This window comes from Neofelis nebulosa, chromosome 9 (assembly GCF_028018385.1).
Source record: "Neofelis nebulosa isolate mNeoNeb1 chromosome 9, mNeoNeb1.pri, whole genome shotgun sequence".
Lineage (NCBI taxonomy): Eukaryota > Metazoa > Chordata > Mammalia > Carnivora > Felidae > Neofelis > Neofelis nebulosa.
This window is the reverse complement of record NC_080790.1, coordinates 118,827,294-118,843,307: the sequence shown is the minus strand read 5'-3', so window position 1 is coordinate 118,843,307 and position 16,014 is coordinate 118,827,294. Positions and strand designations below refer to the sequence as shown.

General features: G+C 46.2%; 1 protein-coding gene and 1 long non-coding RNA gene across 12 annotated transcripts in view; one reads left to right on the top strand and one right to left on the bottom strand.

The window, feature by feature from the left end:
* The window catches only part of LOC131485715 (uncharacterized), a 48,944-nt gene extending 40,735 nt beyond the window's left edge, over window positions 1-8,209 (top strand). Inside the window, exon 3 of the long non-coding RNA XR_009248974.1 lies at window positions 8,004-8,209. This is a non-coding gene — a long non-coding RNA (uncharacterized LOC131485715). The remainder of the gene's footprint in view (window positions 1-8,003) is intronic.
* Window positions 4,819-16,014, bottom strand: part of DLGAP4 (DLG associated protein 4) — a 200,491-nt gene continuing 189,295 nt past the window's right edge. For 10 of the 11 annotated variants that reach the window (XM_058685498.1, XM_058685501.1, XM_058685497.1 and 7 more), the window contains 3 exons: window positions 8,464-8,555; window positions 7,409-7,564; window positions 4,819-6,629 (listed from right to left, as the gene is read on the bottom strand). In XM_058685498.1, the coding sequence (XP_058541481.1) occupies window positions 6,411-6,629; window positions 7,409-7,564; window positions 8,464-8,555 (467 nt within the window). In that variant the 3' untranslated portion in view covers window positions 4,819-6,410. Of the gene's footprint in view, window positions 6,630-7,337; window positions 7,565-8,463; window positions 8,556-16,014 lie in introns of all 11 variants that reach the window. The other variant, XM_058685502.1, reaches the window with a different exon arrangement.

The following is a 16,014-nucleotide window of genomic DNA, read 5'->3' as shown; positions in this document are numbered from 1 at the left end:
ATCTCAGAGATTCCCAAGGGTTTTAGGAGCTATGTGCCAGGAAACAGGGACAAATACTGAATATCTGTTTTTTATTGTATCTTAGTAGAAATACAGTTGGTTTTTGTGTATTGATCTTATTTCCAGGAACATGGCTGAACTCATTTATGAGTTCTTTTATGGATGCTTTAGGATTTCCTATATGAAACATTATGTTATCTGCAAATAGAGATAGTGCAGCTTCTTTCTTCCCAATCCAGATGCCATTCATTCATTAGTTAATTCATCCTTTCGCTTAATTGCCCTGGTTGGGGGCAACATTGCCCTCCTCTACAGTGTTGAACAGAAGAAGAAGAAGTAAAGTGGGTGTCCTTGTCTTGTTCTTGATCTTAGGAGAAAAGCTCAGTCTTTCACCATTAAATATGATGTGAGCTGTGGATTTTTCTTGGATGCCCTTTATCAGCTTGGAGAAGTTCAATTCTGGCTTTTTGTATCATGAAAGGGTGTTGGGTTTTGTCAAGTGCTTTTTATGCATCTTTTGAGATGTCTTTCATCTCTTTCAATGTGGAACTGTTCTTACCTTTTGCTTTTCATGACATTAACATTTTTGGAGAGTCCAGGCCAGTTACTTGGTGCTCCCTCATGATTAGCTTCAAGTTATGGATTTTTTGACAGGAATATCACAGAAATGATGTTATGCCCTTCTCAGTGTGTCTTATCAGGAGATGTATGATGTTAATTTTTCCCCTCATTGGCAATAAGTTTGGCCATATAGCTAAGGTAGTGTCTGCCAGCTTTCTTCATCAGAAAGTTACCATTTTTCCCTTTTGTAATCAGTATGTTCATTAATAAGTAATTTGTGGGGTGCTCATTGGAGAACGAATATTCTATTCCTCATCAAACTGTCACCCATGACTTTTAACACCCACTGGTGATTCAGTTATTGTTATGATGGTTGCTGAGTGGCAACTTTCTGACCCTTCTTACTCCGTTTACTAGTTGGTGGACATGTTCATTTTGATAGCACCTGTTAGACATCACAGTGGAGATGTGAGTGGGAAGTGTGGAGTTCAAGGAAATGTACAGGTTGCAGATTCAGATGTGGGAGTTGTCAGTCTATAGAAAGTTGAAGGCATTAGCAGCTGAGGACCCCCAAGGGCCTAGGTTTCCTGTTAAGGTTTGGGTGCTGCAGACATGTTCCAGAGACAAACCCTGATGCTGGCTGGGTCACTAGGGTACCATGGCCCCCTGGAGGCTGGGACAGGGGACCCCTGTCTCATGGGAAGCTGGGTTCTGTGGAAGGAAATGTTCCTGCTCCATTCAAAGTTGGTTAAAGCCCTACTACTTAACCTGGCATTCAAGGCCCCTGCCCGAGCTGCAGCAGCCTCACACTTTTGCCTCTGTGCTTATTGTGCCTTTCTTTGCCACAGCTTGGAGAACTCCTCCTCATCCTTCAAAGCCCAGCTCAAATTATTATCTTCTCTGTGAAGTCCCACCTCTCCTTCTCCCAACAAGGGGGGAAAATATTTAGGAAGTAATAGTTCTTGAAGCTCCCCTCTGTGTTAGGCACTGGGGCTGGTGAAAAAACTCGATTCCTGCCCTCGGGGAGCCTACTGTCTGCTGGTAGAGACAGATATTCACTTAAAATCATATGGCTGGAAGTATCACATCAGTGACAGAAACAAAGAAGGAAAAGTGAAGTGGCTCTTGTGCTCCAAGTCTAGAGCAGGGGTTTTGCATCAACCTGGCCTGGCCCAGGTACTGTGGGAGGGTTTCCCTGAGGAACTGCCAACTGGCCTGAGGGCTGAGGAAGGAGTAAATGTTCACTGCATTTGTGGGGAGCCATGGCTGTCCCTGCAAGGCCTGAGGTGAGGCTGGAGGACAGAGCTCAGGATGGGACCTCATGGGAGGTGCAGCTGGAAAGGGGGGCAGGGGCCTCTGAGGCCAAGGCGAAGGGGCTGGATTTTCTCCTGCTGGCACTGGGCAGTCTGCAAAGGCTTCTGAGCAGAGAGGGTGACTTCTGGAGCTAGTGGAGGCAGGATTTTTATAAAGTTCCTCTGGCTGCCTTAAGGAGGGGCAGTAGGAGCCACAGTGAGTTTTCAGATCAGCCAGGTTCCGAAGCTCAGGAGACACAACTTCATTCTACATTTCTCTTAGAAACTCCACTCTGGTGATGGTCGTAGGAATGTTTCTCAATTGGTCTGAGGATCCTCACCAGCACTTACCTGTGCTGGTGTCCACATGGTTCCTGGCTGGCAGGCCACTGGTGGCAATGGCTTTGTCCTGCTGTCCTGGCCATAAGACCTCTGAACCCAGTGCTGCCCCAGGCTGCAGCTGGGCATTCCCTTCTGCTCTCAGGCCATTGGTAGGGAATACACAAGGCTTGGGAACTCACGACCCTGGCAGAGTAGGGAGTCCGGAAGGGGATCTGTGGCCCTAAGTGTGGTTCTCAGGGACCCAGAGTCGGTGCACAGGCTCCCTGCTCCCTCTGCCTCTTCCCCAGCACCATCCCACAGTCTGCAGTCCCTTGATCCTTTCTGTTCCCTCAAGGACGGGGCTTTGGAAATGCAGAGGCTGAGGACTCATTCCCAGCTTCTCTGGGAAGCTGCTGTTGGTCTTTCCCTAAAGTGACAGATGATTCCGTGATGGAAGCACAGAGAATGGGATATCATCGTAGCCATATTCTTGTTCAGACCGTTTAATCTGAACCCAGTCATGAGAACATACAAATTCAGATCATGCAACAATCTACAAGTTGCTTGGACACGTAAAAGACGTCAGTGTCGTGAAAAACAAAAAAGTAGGGAAACTTTCTGATTCAGATTCTTCTGACTTAAGAGTCATGGGGGCGCCTGGGTGGCGCAGTCGGTTAAGCGTCCGACTTCAGCCGGGTCACGATCTCGCGGTCCGTGAGTTCGAGCCCCGCGTCAGGCTCTGGGCTGATGGCTCGGAGCCTGGAGCCTGTTTCCGATTCTGTGTCTCCCTCTCTCTCTGCCCCTCCCCCGTTCATGCTCTGTCTCTCTCTGTCCCAAAAATAAAAAATTAAAAAAAATGTTGAAAAAAAAAAAGAAAAAAGAGTCATGATAACTGAAAGCAGTGAATAATCCTTAAGTGGATCCTGGGTGGGTACAAAGGAAGAGGCATAGACGACATTATTGGGGCATTTGGAGTGTGGCTGTGCTTTGGTATTAATGTCTGGGCCCTGGGCAGTCTCCTGGGTAAGGAGGGGTGCACGTGGACCACTCCTTTGTTAAATTAGAGAGTAACGATGGTATTTTGTGGTTGTGCAGGAATGTCCTTATTCTCAGGAGTTGCCTGGTGTGTTTGGGGGTAAAGTATGGTGTATGCAACTTACTTTCAAACGGCTCCAGGGGAGGGGGGGAATGTTTGTATGTACCTGTGAGGGATGATGCAAATAAGGCAAAAGTTGACTGGGTGTTTGTTATACAATTCTTTCAACTGGTTGGGGGGGTCCCCCACTGTGGTGACAGCAGGGCTGGGAGTGGAGGCCCAGATTCTGCACCCCAGGTGCTTCCCTCTCGCTGTGCTCTGCTCTAGGGAGTGCAGGATCCCTGCCGGAGACCCTGATCCAACCCTTAAGGCCTCTCCCCTGCTGTAGCAGAAACACTCAGGCCCTGAGGGTAAAGGTCCATGCTCATCCTCTCAGGCCTGTCAGGAGTAGAGCTGGGCTGCTAGCTGGACAGTGGCCCTCAAGTCCAGCCTGGCCACCTCTAGTGTTCGCTCACCTCTGAATGTCTGACTCAGTGCCCAGGGCAACCTGAAACCTCTTCACTTACCCTTCTAGTCACCCCCCAGCCGGGTCTCAGAACAGTGTAGGGCCAGGGAGGCTCCAGCCCCAGGATGTCATGAGAGCCACCCACAGTCAGCAGGTGCTCAGCCACCACTAACAGGATCCAGAGATGAGGGCATGCTGCTCTGAGTGCAGGGGTCTGGCCCACAGGGTGGGATGAGTTCTGGAAGGGCCCCACAGAGGCAGCCTGAACAAAGCTCCTGGGAAGGCAGTTCTGTGCATCCAGAGCCAGGGGTCACTGCCTCTTAGCTGGGTGGGGCCAAGTGAGGAGGCCAGGTGTCTGAAGCTCAGCTTGGCCCAAGAACTTCCTAAAAGGCATGTTCTTACCACTGGGCATTGGTGCTGAACGTTGTTCTGCCCGGAAGGCACTTTCCCCAGGTTCGACATCCCCCAAAGCAAGTGAATAGCCACTGTCCTCCTGGGCTCTATCAGAGTGCTCCTGCCCAGACAGTTTGGTGGCGCTGTCACAGCTTCCCACAGCCTCCTGGCCTTGCTTTTCTGCCACCTGTTGGAGACTTGAACTCACATGGGATTTGTTCAGTGTCTCTCTCTCCCCAACTAGAGCATGAATTCTGTGACTGACTGCCAGGCCCTGGCCTGGGAGAGCAGTTGCTCAGGAAGTGCGATCAGTGCCTGTAACTGTCAGGGGGAGGTAGCGGCTGGGGGTGCCACGCACCCTGTCCTGGGAGCTGTGCGAGCCGAGTTGGGACTGTGTTGTGGGTGAGGGCAGCCCATCGTGGCTCTCACGTAGAAACTATGAGTCAAAGTACTTGTTTCTTACAGGAAGCAGGTTAAAGTAGATGCTGTGCATTTTTCAGGTGAGGGAATGGAGAGCTGTTCTCTTGCCCAGGGCCATGACCTGGGTTGTGCTAGAGTTGGAATTACGGTTTACGCTCAGGTCCGCCTGTCTCTGAGAGTTGCCATGTGGAAGGGGGCCTGGCTCAGTCTCTTCGGGAGTTCGGGAGTCCACTTCACCCACCTCACCCCAACCTGGCCCATCCCGCTGCAAGAACACCATGAGCCCTTGGTACACGTTACCTCATTTATTCTCACAACATGCCTGTGAGGTAGGGAGGGGCAGGGACTGTCCCCATTTTACAGAGGAGGAAGTTGAGGCACACAGAGGTCAAGTGACTTGCCCAAGGTCACAGACGGCGGCCAAGCTGGAATGGGGCCCCAGAGCAGGCCCTCAGTTCACCCGGGGCCCCTGCAGCAAGTGCCAGACACGAGGACGTCTCTAATGCCAGCTCTGTCTCCATGGTAGAGAGTAGCCCTCCTCGTGCACTGAGCTCGCTGAGGGCTGGGCCTCCCCCTCGCCCTGCCTGCCCCCAACCCTGCAGGCCCGGGCCATTGCAGCTCAGGGCTCATGACACCCTGGGAATGGGGCTGGGGGGCAGGGAGAGAGAAGGAATATTGGGGTAAAAAAAACAAAAAACAAAACCCCAGAAAACTCAAGAGGCTGGGCAGATGGGCCCATGGCAGGGGGCAGGTGGGAGACCAAAAAAAGGCCGCTTACACACAAGGTATATATTTTTACACACACTTGTACACACACCTAGATATAGTACATGTAAAAATATATGCTATTCACACACCCGCCTCCTGCCAGGTGCCCCGAGAGCCAGCGGCGGCGCTGGTGGGCATGGGTGAGCAGAGGGGCGTTTGTTAAATATACACTCTAAGGTCTATGTGCATATGTACACATACGTACAGACGCAGCCGCCCGCCCCTCAGGTACTGTACACAGGCTTGGCCAGGGACAGACAGCCCCTGGAAAATGGGGTTCCTCTCTGGAGCGTCCCCTGCAAGTCACTCTGAATCAAACATTTTACTGAAGGAAGAGGGGGTTGGTGAGAAGAAAAAGGCGGGAGTCTGGAGTGTGGTAACTGTGGCTTTTATCTCATTTTTTCCCCAAAGACTTCAACCCTCCTCCCCTTCTCGGAGAGGCGAGGACCCCTGTCCCCCTTGCCTGGGGCTGGCTGCTTCTGCTGTGGGGAGCCTGTACCTGCGTGTGCACGTGAGTGTGTGTGAGCACTTGGGCAGGGGTGCGTATCCACCTCTGTCCTCTGGGCTCTCAACCATAAACAGGGCTGAGAACCAGCAAGCCGACAGCTAGGACGGTGACCCCTGTGTGGGCTCTGAAGGGAAAAGAGAAAAACGTAAGAATGAAAACTGCAAGGTCAGAGCAGGGTGGCTGGAGGAGAAGGAAGGACATGGCAGGGGCCCCAGACTGTCCTCGGACTGTCCTCGTCTTGTAAACAAGCTAGTGCGAGTCCCCGTTAGATAGAACAAGTAAAAAGACTGCAGTCCGGAGGCTGGGCCGGGAGTTGCCGAGGTCCGTCTACCTAGTCCACCGCGGCCAGCAAGAGGGGGAAAAACGTTTTATAGTTTCGTATTTTTGTTGACTTTCTTTTGTATGAAGTCTTCATAAACCTAAAGCTGGGAGGGACCCAAAAAAGCCAAATCGTGAGCCCTTGTATGTGTCAATTTGAAAGTTGGCTCAGGGTCTCTGGACAGAATAACCATCCTAAAGGTTGAGAAAATTGTGTTCCATTCACATTTAGTTTGTGTTTTTTGTTTTTTTAATGACTTAAAATTGTTTGCTTCCCGCTTCCTGGTCTCAGAGTCGGGTCTGGGCCTCAGGGACGTAAATCTCGATGCTGTCCGCACTCTCTGTGGCTGAGTTCTGCCGCACAGAAGCCGCCCGCTTGGCCGCCAGGAGTCTCTTGCGGGCCTCCTGACGCTGCTTGTCCCCGGCATCGGAGGCCTTGTCGCGGCTCACTGCCGGCTTGGATTTAGCTGGCTTCTTTGGGACTGGAGGGGGTGGTTTCTTCTCTTCCTTTAGTGAGACAGTGAGGAGGGAAGAAAAATAAAATAAAGGTGCACCTTTTGTGTGGCGCTACCACCCGCTATATTGCCGGCAGTTGGAGTCTCCACCCCAGCCTCCCCACGTCGGGCACAAGCAACACACATTTGGAATCAGAAAGCCACAAGAAGCGATGATAGTGGGAATAGCACAAGGCATAGGAGCAGAAAGCAAGCTTAGAAGCCTACAGTGTTCTGGCAGGAAGGGATGGAGAGATCACCTGTTCCCACCCTTGCATTGAACCATTGACAGCCTGAGTCACATGGCTGGAGATGGGCTTTAAGTTTAGAGCCTCTGACTCCCAGGCCACATTTCACATGCTTTTCTAGGGATCAGAACTCACAAGGGCCACAGTCCAATAACCACAGGGGTCACTGGGTGCCACAGTTTTACAGAAGGAAGCCTGTGCCTCCGGGAAGAGGCTGGCCCCAGGAGGACTGTTTTTCTGCCTCCAAAGTTCCAACAGCCACATCTATGCTAGCGCTCTGGGCTGTGGCACGTGTCTCTTAGGAGCCCCATTTCTTAACATGCAGGGTGGGATGGCATGCTTCAGGGGGCGGCTTCCACTACACAGAGCGAGCGGCATGCTGGACGAGAGCCGAGCATGGACCCCGCGCACTGATGGACGTGAGCCCCCAGCTCAAAGACGACACACGGAGAAGGGAGCCAAGCAGCACTGACCGATGTGGGCAGCGTTATTGCCGACCAGGAATTTGTCCCTGGACTTCCCCTCCGCACTGCTCCATGCTCACCTTCCTCTTCTCGGGGGTTTCCACCAGCTGCCAGCTGTTGGCCTTGAGGTGGTAGAGTTCATCAAACTTCATGCTGATGTCCTCGATGGACAGCTGTAGCAGGTCCCAGAACCCTGCCAGGTCCTGGGCTGTTGGACGCGGGTTGGCTTCAGGGTTCTGTGGGGGAGACGGGGATCAGTGGGGCAAACGAGGCAGAGGCCTGTCCTGCACCCCACGTACCCCACCCCTGCCAGCCCTGGTTAGGGTCTCTTGAGGCCTAGTCGTGCTCTGCTGTTCTCAGGGTCAGTATCTATATGAGGGAAGGAAGCCATTTCCTGCTCACTGCCAGATCTGATGGTGCAGATCTTTGAGAGAAAGAGTCCCATCATGAGAGCAGGCCCGGCACATACATGGGACTGAGGCCTCCGTGTTCCCAATGTGTGCCGGGCAGAAAACTGTTCTGTAAAAGAAGAAGTTCCTGGCCCTGGTCTTACAGTGAGGCAGGGAGAAGTCAGGATCACTGCCAGGTGGGTATGATTACAGAATCCGTGGGGTTCTCTGGGGACATATTCCTCATGGTGATTGCCCCAGCCAAGTAAGCCCCAAACCCTTGCAGGTCCGGAGACAAACACTCGCCACTGTCCTCCAGCCCTAGGAGCACACCACCCCTGGCCGTCTGGAGAGGCTTCCACAGGAAAAGCTACCCTCCTGAGAGATAAGATTGAAAGAAAAAGCAAACCACCAAGCCTCGTGGTGGTATGTCTTTAGTTCTTACCCATCTTCTTAGAGGATGTTTAATATAAATAAATCAATGCTAAGAGATTTTTAAGTTTCATGTGGCTCTTTTCACAGAGGGTTCACTTTTCTATTTCAAGAAGTAGTAGAAATTTGGAAGGACCATCCCTGGCCCTTCCCTTGTGCTGGGCACGGACACTTGTCACCAGCACCTTCTCCGTATTAGGGAGGAGGTCAGAGGCTTGGGGGTAGAGGAGGAGGGGCGGGCTAATCCAGCTGGACAGCTGGCGGGCAGCCGGTGGCTGGCAGCCCTGCAGTGGAGGAGGAAGAACCACACTCACCAGGTTTTGCTCACAGAGGCCCCGGAACTGCTGGAATTTCTGGGACATCAGTAGCTGGGCACTGCCCACAGCACTGAGGACTTTCCCTAAAACTGAGAAAGAGAAGGTGGAGAAAGACTGAGCAGAGCACAGGGGTTGCTGGGGTAGAAGGCAGGATCAGGGTTGTTGCTCTTACTCCCCTCCCCACCACCTTAGGATATCAGTCATCATTTGGTGAATGCCATCTGGTCTTCATTTTATTCACACATGAAGCTCTCATGGCAAAAAAATGCAAGCAATACAGATAAAGCGAACCCCATCCCCTAGTTCCTAAGGATATTTTATGGCAATAAATTTGAAAACTGAGTTTAAATGGAAAAAATTTCCAGGAAAACATGAATTATCACAGAATCAAGAAACAGAAAATCTTACTACACCAAAGCTGTTTTTAAAAAACTGAATAAGTTAAAAGTCTTCCCAGAAAAACGAACCAAGCTAAACTATGTAGTTTACAGGTGTCATTTTACAAAACCTTCAAGGAACAGATAATCCTGGTGTTATATATTCAGACTGTTCCAGAGAGTAAATAAACACAGGAAATGACACTGCTAATTTCAGGAGCCCTAAGAACAGACAGGACATGCCAAAAATAGACTGCTTTTGTTCTGAACGTAAAGGTAAAAGTCTTGAATAAAATACAAGCAAATAGAATCCTAACAGGAGAGTTAACCAGGACGTGTTCAGCCCAGGAATATAAGATTGATCTTTTAGTGTGACTTCTAGTTTTAAAGTTGTGGCACAGGGGAGCCTGGATGGCTCAGTTGGTTAAGCGTCTGACTCATGATTTCAGCTCAGGTTCGTGAGTTTGAGCCTCGCACCGGGCTCTCTACTGACAGTGCAGAGCCTGCTTGGGATTCTTTCCCCTCCCTCCCCTACTCACTCTGTCTCTGAAAATAAACTTAAAAAAAAAAAAAAAAAGTAAAAAAAATAAAGTTGTGGCCTAAAGAGAGCACTACTTTCCAACCCCCGCAGAATCACTGCAATGCAAAACAGAGTAAAGAGCAAACAGAAATCCAGCGTTCCTCTGACAGAACTCTGCAGCGCTGGGTGTGAAGTAGGCTGCCTGCCCCACCTGTGATAGTAGCCCCCGGAGGAGGACTGTAAGGATTGCAAGTCTAGATAAAGATGGCAGTTTTGAGAAGCCAGTAATCTCCTATTTGAAATTTAAAAAGGGGGTGTGGACTGCGGCAAGAGCTTTCCCGAACCTGGTCCAGCACCAAGGGGTGGGGGGCTCTGCACTGTAAGCAGTCCGGTCACTGCCAGGGGAGAAGACAAGGCTGAAGATGGCACCCATCCCTGTGCCTTCGGAGCTCCTGCTGGTGTGGTCCCTCTCCCACGGTGATCTACTTACAGGAGCTCATTACGGAAGAATTTTGCCTCATTAGGAAAGCAGTGATTTAAAAGGAGCTGAACAGATATAGGAACAGCAAATGGCACATGAACATTCACCAGAAAGTTCTTGCTAGAAAACGATGAAAAGCTTGACATTTATCCATTGATACGTAAACCGGTAGCTGAAGGCAGGGATGGAGGTGCTCTGAAAAGAGATATAAGACGATGGAAGGAGATAAAACCTGAGGTCTGGACTAGTGCAAGAGAAAAATCAGGCCATCACAGAAACAAGGACCACTTGGGAAGCAGCACAAAGAATAAACCCTGCTGCCAGCCAGTCAGGACTAGGAGAGGGAACAGGAGCCAAAGGCTCCTGGTGCGAAACACTCAAACTGCTTGATGACAAAACGAGATGTCTTTTTAAATGAATAGCTAAGCTGCTGGGAATAAACTGAGCCACTCCCACCTCCCACTCAAGGCAGGTGGTAGAGATGTTTGGTCTACAGTGGAGTAGGAATAAAAGGGAAAGATTCTCCGGAGAATTCCCAACCATAAGACTGCACTTGGGTACCTCATTTTCTAAGAAATAAAAGAAGCAACTAAATATGAAAAAGAAGAGACTATTTACAAAGTGACTAAGAGCCATGGAAAAGAATGAGGGCCACAGTGTACATCTGTTAGCTCTGCCAGAAGGGAGCAGACGGAATGGAAGAGAAGACACATTCAAAGAGATTGTAATTTAGGATTTTCCAGAAATGGCTACTGACACCTGACAGAGTCAGGAAGCCAAATGAATCCCAAGCAAATTCACATTTATAGTAAAATGGAAGACATGGGGGGGAGGGGGGGAAGCAGCCAAAGAATCTTTCTGCTAAAGAAATGAATTAAACAGCAAATTTCTTGACTATAACAATGGAAAATTATTGACTGAGTTTCTCTGGGTGCAGAAATTCTGTCATTCCAGAATGAATGTGGATGGGAAAGAACAGTCTCTTCCACAGAGTGCTGGGAGAACTATCCACAAGCAAAAGAATGAAGCTGGACCCTTAAGAATGAATCTAAGAGCTAAACTATAAAACTCTTAGATAAAAACAGCATATCTTCATGACCTTGGATTGGGAAGTAGTTTAAGACACCCAAAGCACAGGCAACAAAAGATAAATTTGGCTTCACTAAAACTAAAAACTTTTATGCATCAAAGGATGCCATGAAGAAAGTGTGATGACAACCCAAAGAATGGGCAAATTACTTGCAAATTACATATCTAACAAAGGGCTAATATCCAGACAACATAAAGAACTCCTACAACTCAACAAAAAAGTAATCCAGTTAAAAAGGAGCAAGGCCTTGAATAGACAGTGTATCTTTCTCCAAAGATACACAAATGGTCACTAGCATCCTCAACATCATCAGTTATTAGGGAACTGCAAACCAAAACCGTAAGATACCACGATTATAAAACAAAAAACCAAAACCAAAACCCCGAAGAAACAAATGTTGGCAAAGATGTGGGGAGACCAGAACCCTTGTGCATTGCTGGTAGGAATGTGAACCAGCGCAGCTGCTGTGGTCTGGCTGTTTCTCAGAAAGTTAAACATCGAATTACCATATAACTAAAAAATCCCACTCGTAGGTGTGTACCCCAAAGAACTGAAAACAGCCTTAAACAGATACCTGTATGCCAGTATTCACACAGCATTATTCACAGTAGTCAGAGGTGGAAGCAACCCAAGTAGATGAATGGATACTATGGTATATTTGTACAATGGAATATTAGCCATAAAAAGGAATGAAGTTCTGATATATAAACCTCATGTTTAAAGACAAACAAAAAGGGGCATGTGGGTGGCCCAGTTATTTGAGCGTTCGACTCGGTTTCGGCTCAGGTCATGATCTCTGCACTGACTGGTGTGGAGCTTGCCTGGGATCCTCTCTCTCCCTCTCTGCACCTCCCCTGCTTGCTTCCCTCCCTCTCTCGCTCTCTCTCAAAACAAATAAAATAGGGACACCTGGCTGACTCAGTTGGTGGACCATGTGATCCTTGATGTTGAGGTTGTGAGTTCAAGTCCCACAATGAGCATTGAGTTTACTTAAAAAACAAAAACATAAATGTCTAAGTAACCCACTGGTCAAAGAAATCGCAGTGGAAGTTGGAATATTACATATCCTAACTTGTTAGATATGGCTAACGTACTTAAAGGGAAATCCGTAGGCTTCAAAACAGATTTTTTAAAAGGACTGGGAAAAAAATGAGTTAAATATCCAATTTAAGACATTAATGAAGGAATAATACAATGAACCCAAAGAGAGGAGAAATTTAATAAAATAATAACCTAACATATAATAAAGGCTTAATAAAATGAGCAAACCCTGCCAGATTGATCAAAATAAAAAGGAGATAGGTACAAATAAGAAGATCAGGAATGGAAAAAGAACTATATAATATAACCTAATAGAATAGATACATATTTTTAAAAAAGATTTTATTTTTAAGTAATCTCTAAACCCCAACATGGGGCTTGAACTCACAAGCCCAAGATCAAGAGTTGCACACTTTACCAACTGACCCAGCCAGCGGCCCCCGGAAAAAATATTTTTAAAAAGTTCTACAAAACAATGAAATAAAAGATAATTTTGTTCTTAAAGCATATGAATAGACAAATATCTAAAACTTATTTTATGAAGCTAAATAACCTTTGCACTAAAACTGGGCAAGCATAGAAAGGAAAATGACCAGCCAACTTTTCATGAACAAAGGCAAAATTATTAAGTCAGATATTAACAAATCAAGTCCAACAATGTACTAAAATGATAATATATCATTATTCAGCTTAGTTTATTCCGGTAATACAGACTGACCCAACATTAGAAAATTCTAATGACTTCTGATTCTGGCCATGAAAAACCAGTTAGTAGCAGACAAACTGAACCCTCCCACCAAGAACAAGTGAAAAAAACGACGTAAAATACAAAAAACAAAACCCAGAAAATCTCAAGGCTTTAAAAAATTACCAAAGCAACCATAATCCGAGAGGTTAAGATCACTCCCAGTGAGAAGGGAAACAATATTCAGGCAACTCTGGTATCAAAATACTGCTTGCACCCTAAGGCATCTCCCAATTTATAAGCAGCACGAAGCTGAGAAGCTAAGAAGCCAAGAAGCCAAACAGAAAGTGGAGGTTATGAGGCTGAGAAGCCGAGCAGAGCCTGAAGCAGTTTCATGAGGATAGGAAGATCAAAGTTGGAATTCAGAACTACCAAGGCAGACAAGACCTGAGCAAGGAAGGTGCATGAAGCTAGTACACAATGCTTCCAGCAATCTTAAGGTGTAAGAGAGACAAAAACTGGAGTTCAGGGTTTGCCAAGAAGGAGTGGCTTGAACATACCACAGGCTCTCTCTGGGATTCCCTGGAGAGTGCACACTAGAATGGGGATAAGTACAAATAGACTGTCTCAAAACACCTAGCTCTGAAACAGTTCAACTGGGTTAAGTTGGTTTGGCCTTACTCTGCCTTCAAGAAGCAAAAGTAAATCCTTTCTGGAAGAACAGAAAATCATCCTGAGCCAAGTTGTTTTCATATACAGTTTCTGGCACTGAATAAAAATTACCACCCCATAGCAGAGAAAGGACCAAATGCATACCAAAAGAGAAAACAGAAAAAAGAAAAAGACCTCCAGGGGATGTACATACTGGAGTTATTGGACAAGGGCTTTTCAATAACTAAATGTGTCCAAGGAAATATGTGACAAGATGAAGAACTTTGGCAGAGAACCAGAACCTATCACAAAGAATCAAATGGAAATTCTAGAATTAAGAAATACAGTAACTGAAATTAGGACTGCAAATAGGTGGGTTTAATAGATTAGTTACAGCTAAACTATAATCCAGCAGGAAGTATCCAGACTGAGGCCCTGAGGAGGAAAATGGAAAATACAGAAAAGAGAATGAAGAAACCTAAAACATGGCAGTCTAATGGATGTGTAACTGGCACTCACAGGACAGAAGAAATAAAATGAAACAGAAATTTGAGGAAATGATGGTCAAGACTTTTCCGAAACCAATGCAAGTTTTGAAAGCCGAAGATTCAAGAAACCCTATAAATACCAAGCTGGACAGACCACAAAGAAAACCACACCTAGGTGTCACAGTAAAACTGATAAAACTCCCAACATAAGGAGAAAATCTTAAAGGCAGACAGGAGAAAACAAAGGATTCTTCAAAGGAGTAGCAGGAAGACTGATAGATGACTAATAGAAAGGCTGGGAACCACAACAAAATCAGAGACAAAAAGTACTGAAAGAAGATCAATACCAACCTACAATTCTTAGCAAAAATACTATTCAAAAAAAGGGGGACAATACATTTTAAGACAAATATTGCATTAAAATAAATACTGAGCAGAGTTCTTTGGGCTTTTGCTTTAGTTCTTTAGGAAGGAAAATGACCCTCCTAAGCAGAAGCACAGAAATAAAGGAGTGAAAGGGTCTGCTAAATAAATATTCATCGTAATGTTGATTGTATAAAACAGAAACAAAGTCTTGCAGCAGTCAGACTATATATAGAACTATTATACTTCACAGCAATATTACATAAGTCAGGAAGGGAATAAAAGTGTTCTAAGGTCCTTGTATCATCTGTGAAGTGGTAAAGGTACTAATTAAGAGTAGTCTTTACAAAGTCAAGGATGCAGGTTGTAATCTTTAGAGAACTAAAAGAATAATAGACTAACATAAGAAAAGCGGAACTACTTAGTTAATCCAAAAAAAGTCAAGAAAGGAGAAAAATCTCTATAAAATTTACCACATTACTAAATTAAGAAAGCGTATTTAGATATGATCATCTAAATATAGCAGAGGCACCTGGGTGGCTCAGTCGGTTAAGTGTCCGGCTCTTGATTTCTGCTAAAGTCATGATCTCACAGTTCACAAGTTTGAGCCCCACGTTGGGCTGTGTGCTGACAGCACGGAGCCTGCTTGGGATTCTCTCTCTCTCTCCCTCTTTCTCTGCCACTCCCCTACTTGTGCTTACTCTCTCTCAAAATAAAACTTTAGAAATAAAAGATATAGTAAAAAAATTCCATTAAATTCAACAATTTTCTTAAACCAGAAAAAGAGTATTTACAGCAAACCTATGGTAAACATCATACTCAATGGTACAATGTGAAGAAGCAATTCCTTTTTTTGTTTTCTTTGAGTAGGCTCCACGCCCAACATGGGGCTTGAACTCAACACCCTGAGAGATCAAGAGCTGCATGCTCTAATAGATGGAGCCAGTCAAGAGCCCCTGAAAAAGGAATTCCTTATTTAAAATAATAAAAACATAACAAGGTTTCTAGATAAAAGATCACTATAAAGGTCAAGAGCATTTCATTAACAATAAAAAATACAGCTTATGTCCCTGCAAAATGAAAATACGAATCTAACAAATCTTATGTAGGAAATACAAAATCTAATTGAAAACATTAAAGACCTATATAAATGGAGACACATAATCATGTTCTTGGATAGCAAAGACTTCATAAAGATGTCAATTTTCCCCCAAATTGATCTACATATTTAATGTAATTGCAATCAAAATCTCAACCCGGAATTTGAAAAGCTGATTCTAAAATTTATATGGGAGAGCAGAGAGCCTAGATTAGCCAACACACTCTTGAAGAATGGGAGCTTTTCCTTCCAGTGATCAAGATTCCTTGTACAGTTACAACAATGAAGAAAGTATGATTTGGGCCTAGAAATAATAGAATAGAAAGCTCAGAAACAGATCAACACATATGGGAAACCTGAAGTTTGTCAGAGCTGTACTGCATATTAACAGGATAAGGACATTTTATTTATTTTATTTAAAAAAAAATTTTTTTTTCAACGTTTTTTATTTATTTTTGGACAGAGAGAGACAGAGCATGAACGGGGGAGGGGCAGAGAGAGAGGGAGACACAGAATCGGAAACAGGCTCCAGGCTCCGAGCCATCAGCCCAGAGCCTGACGCGGGGCTCGAACTCACGGACCGCGAGATCGTGACCTGGCTGAAGTCGGACGCTTAACTGACTGCGCCACCCAGGCGCCCCATTATTTATTTTATTTTTAAAAAGCGTTTATTTATTTTGAGAGAGAGAGAGTGTGTGTGGGCAGTGAGGAGAGGCAGAGAGAGGGAGAGGGAGAGTGAGAGAGAGGAGAGAG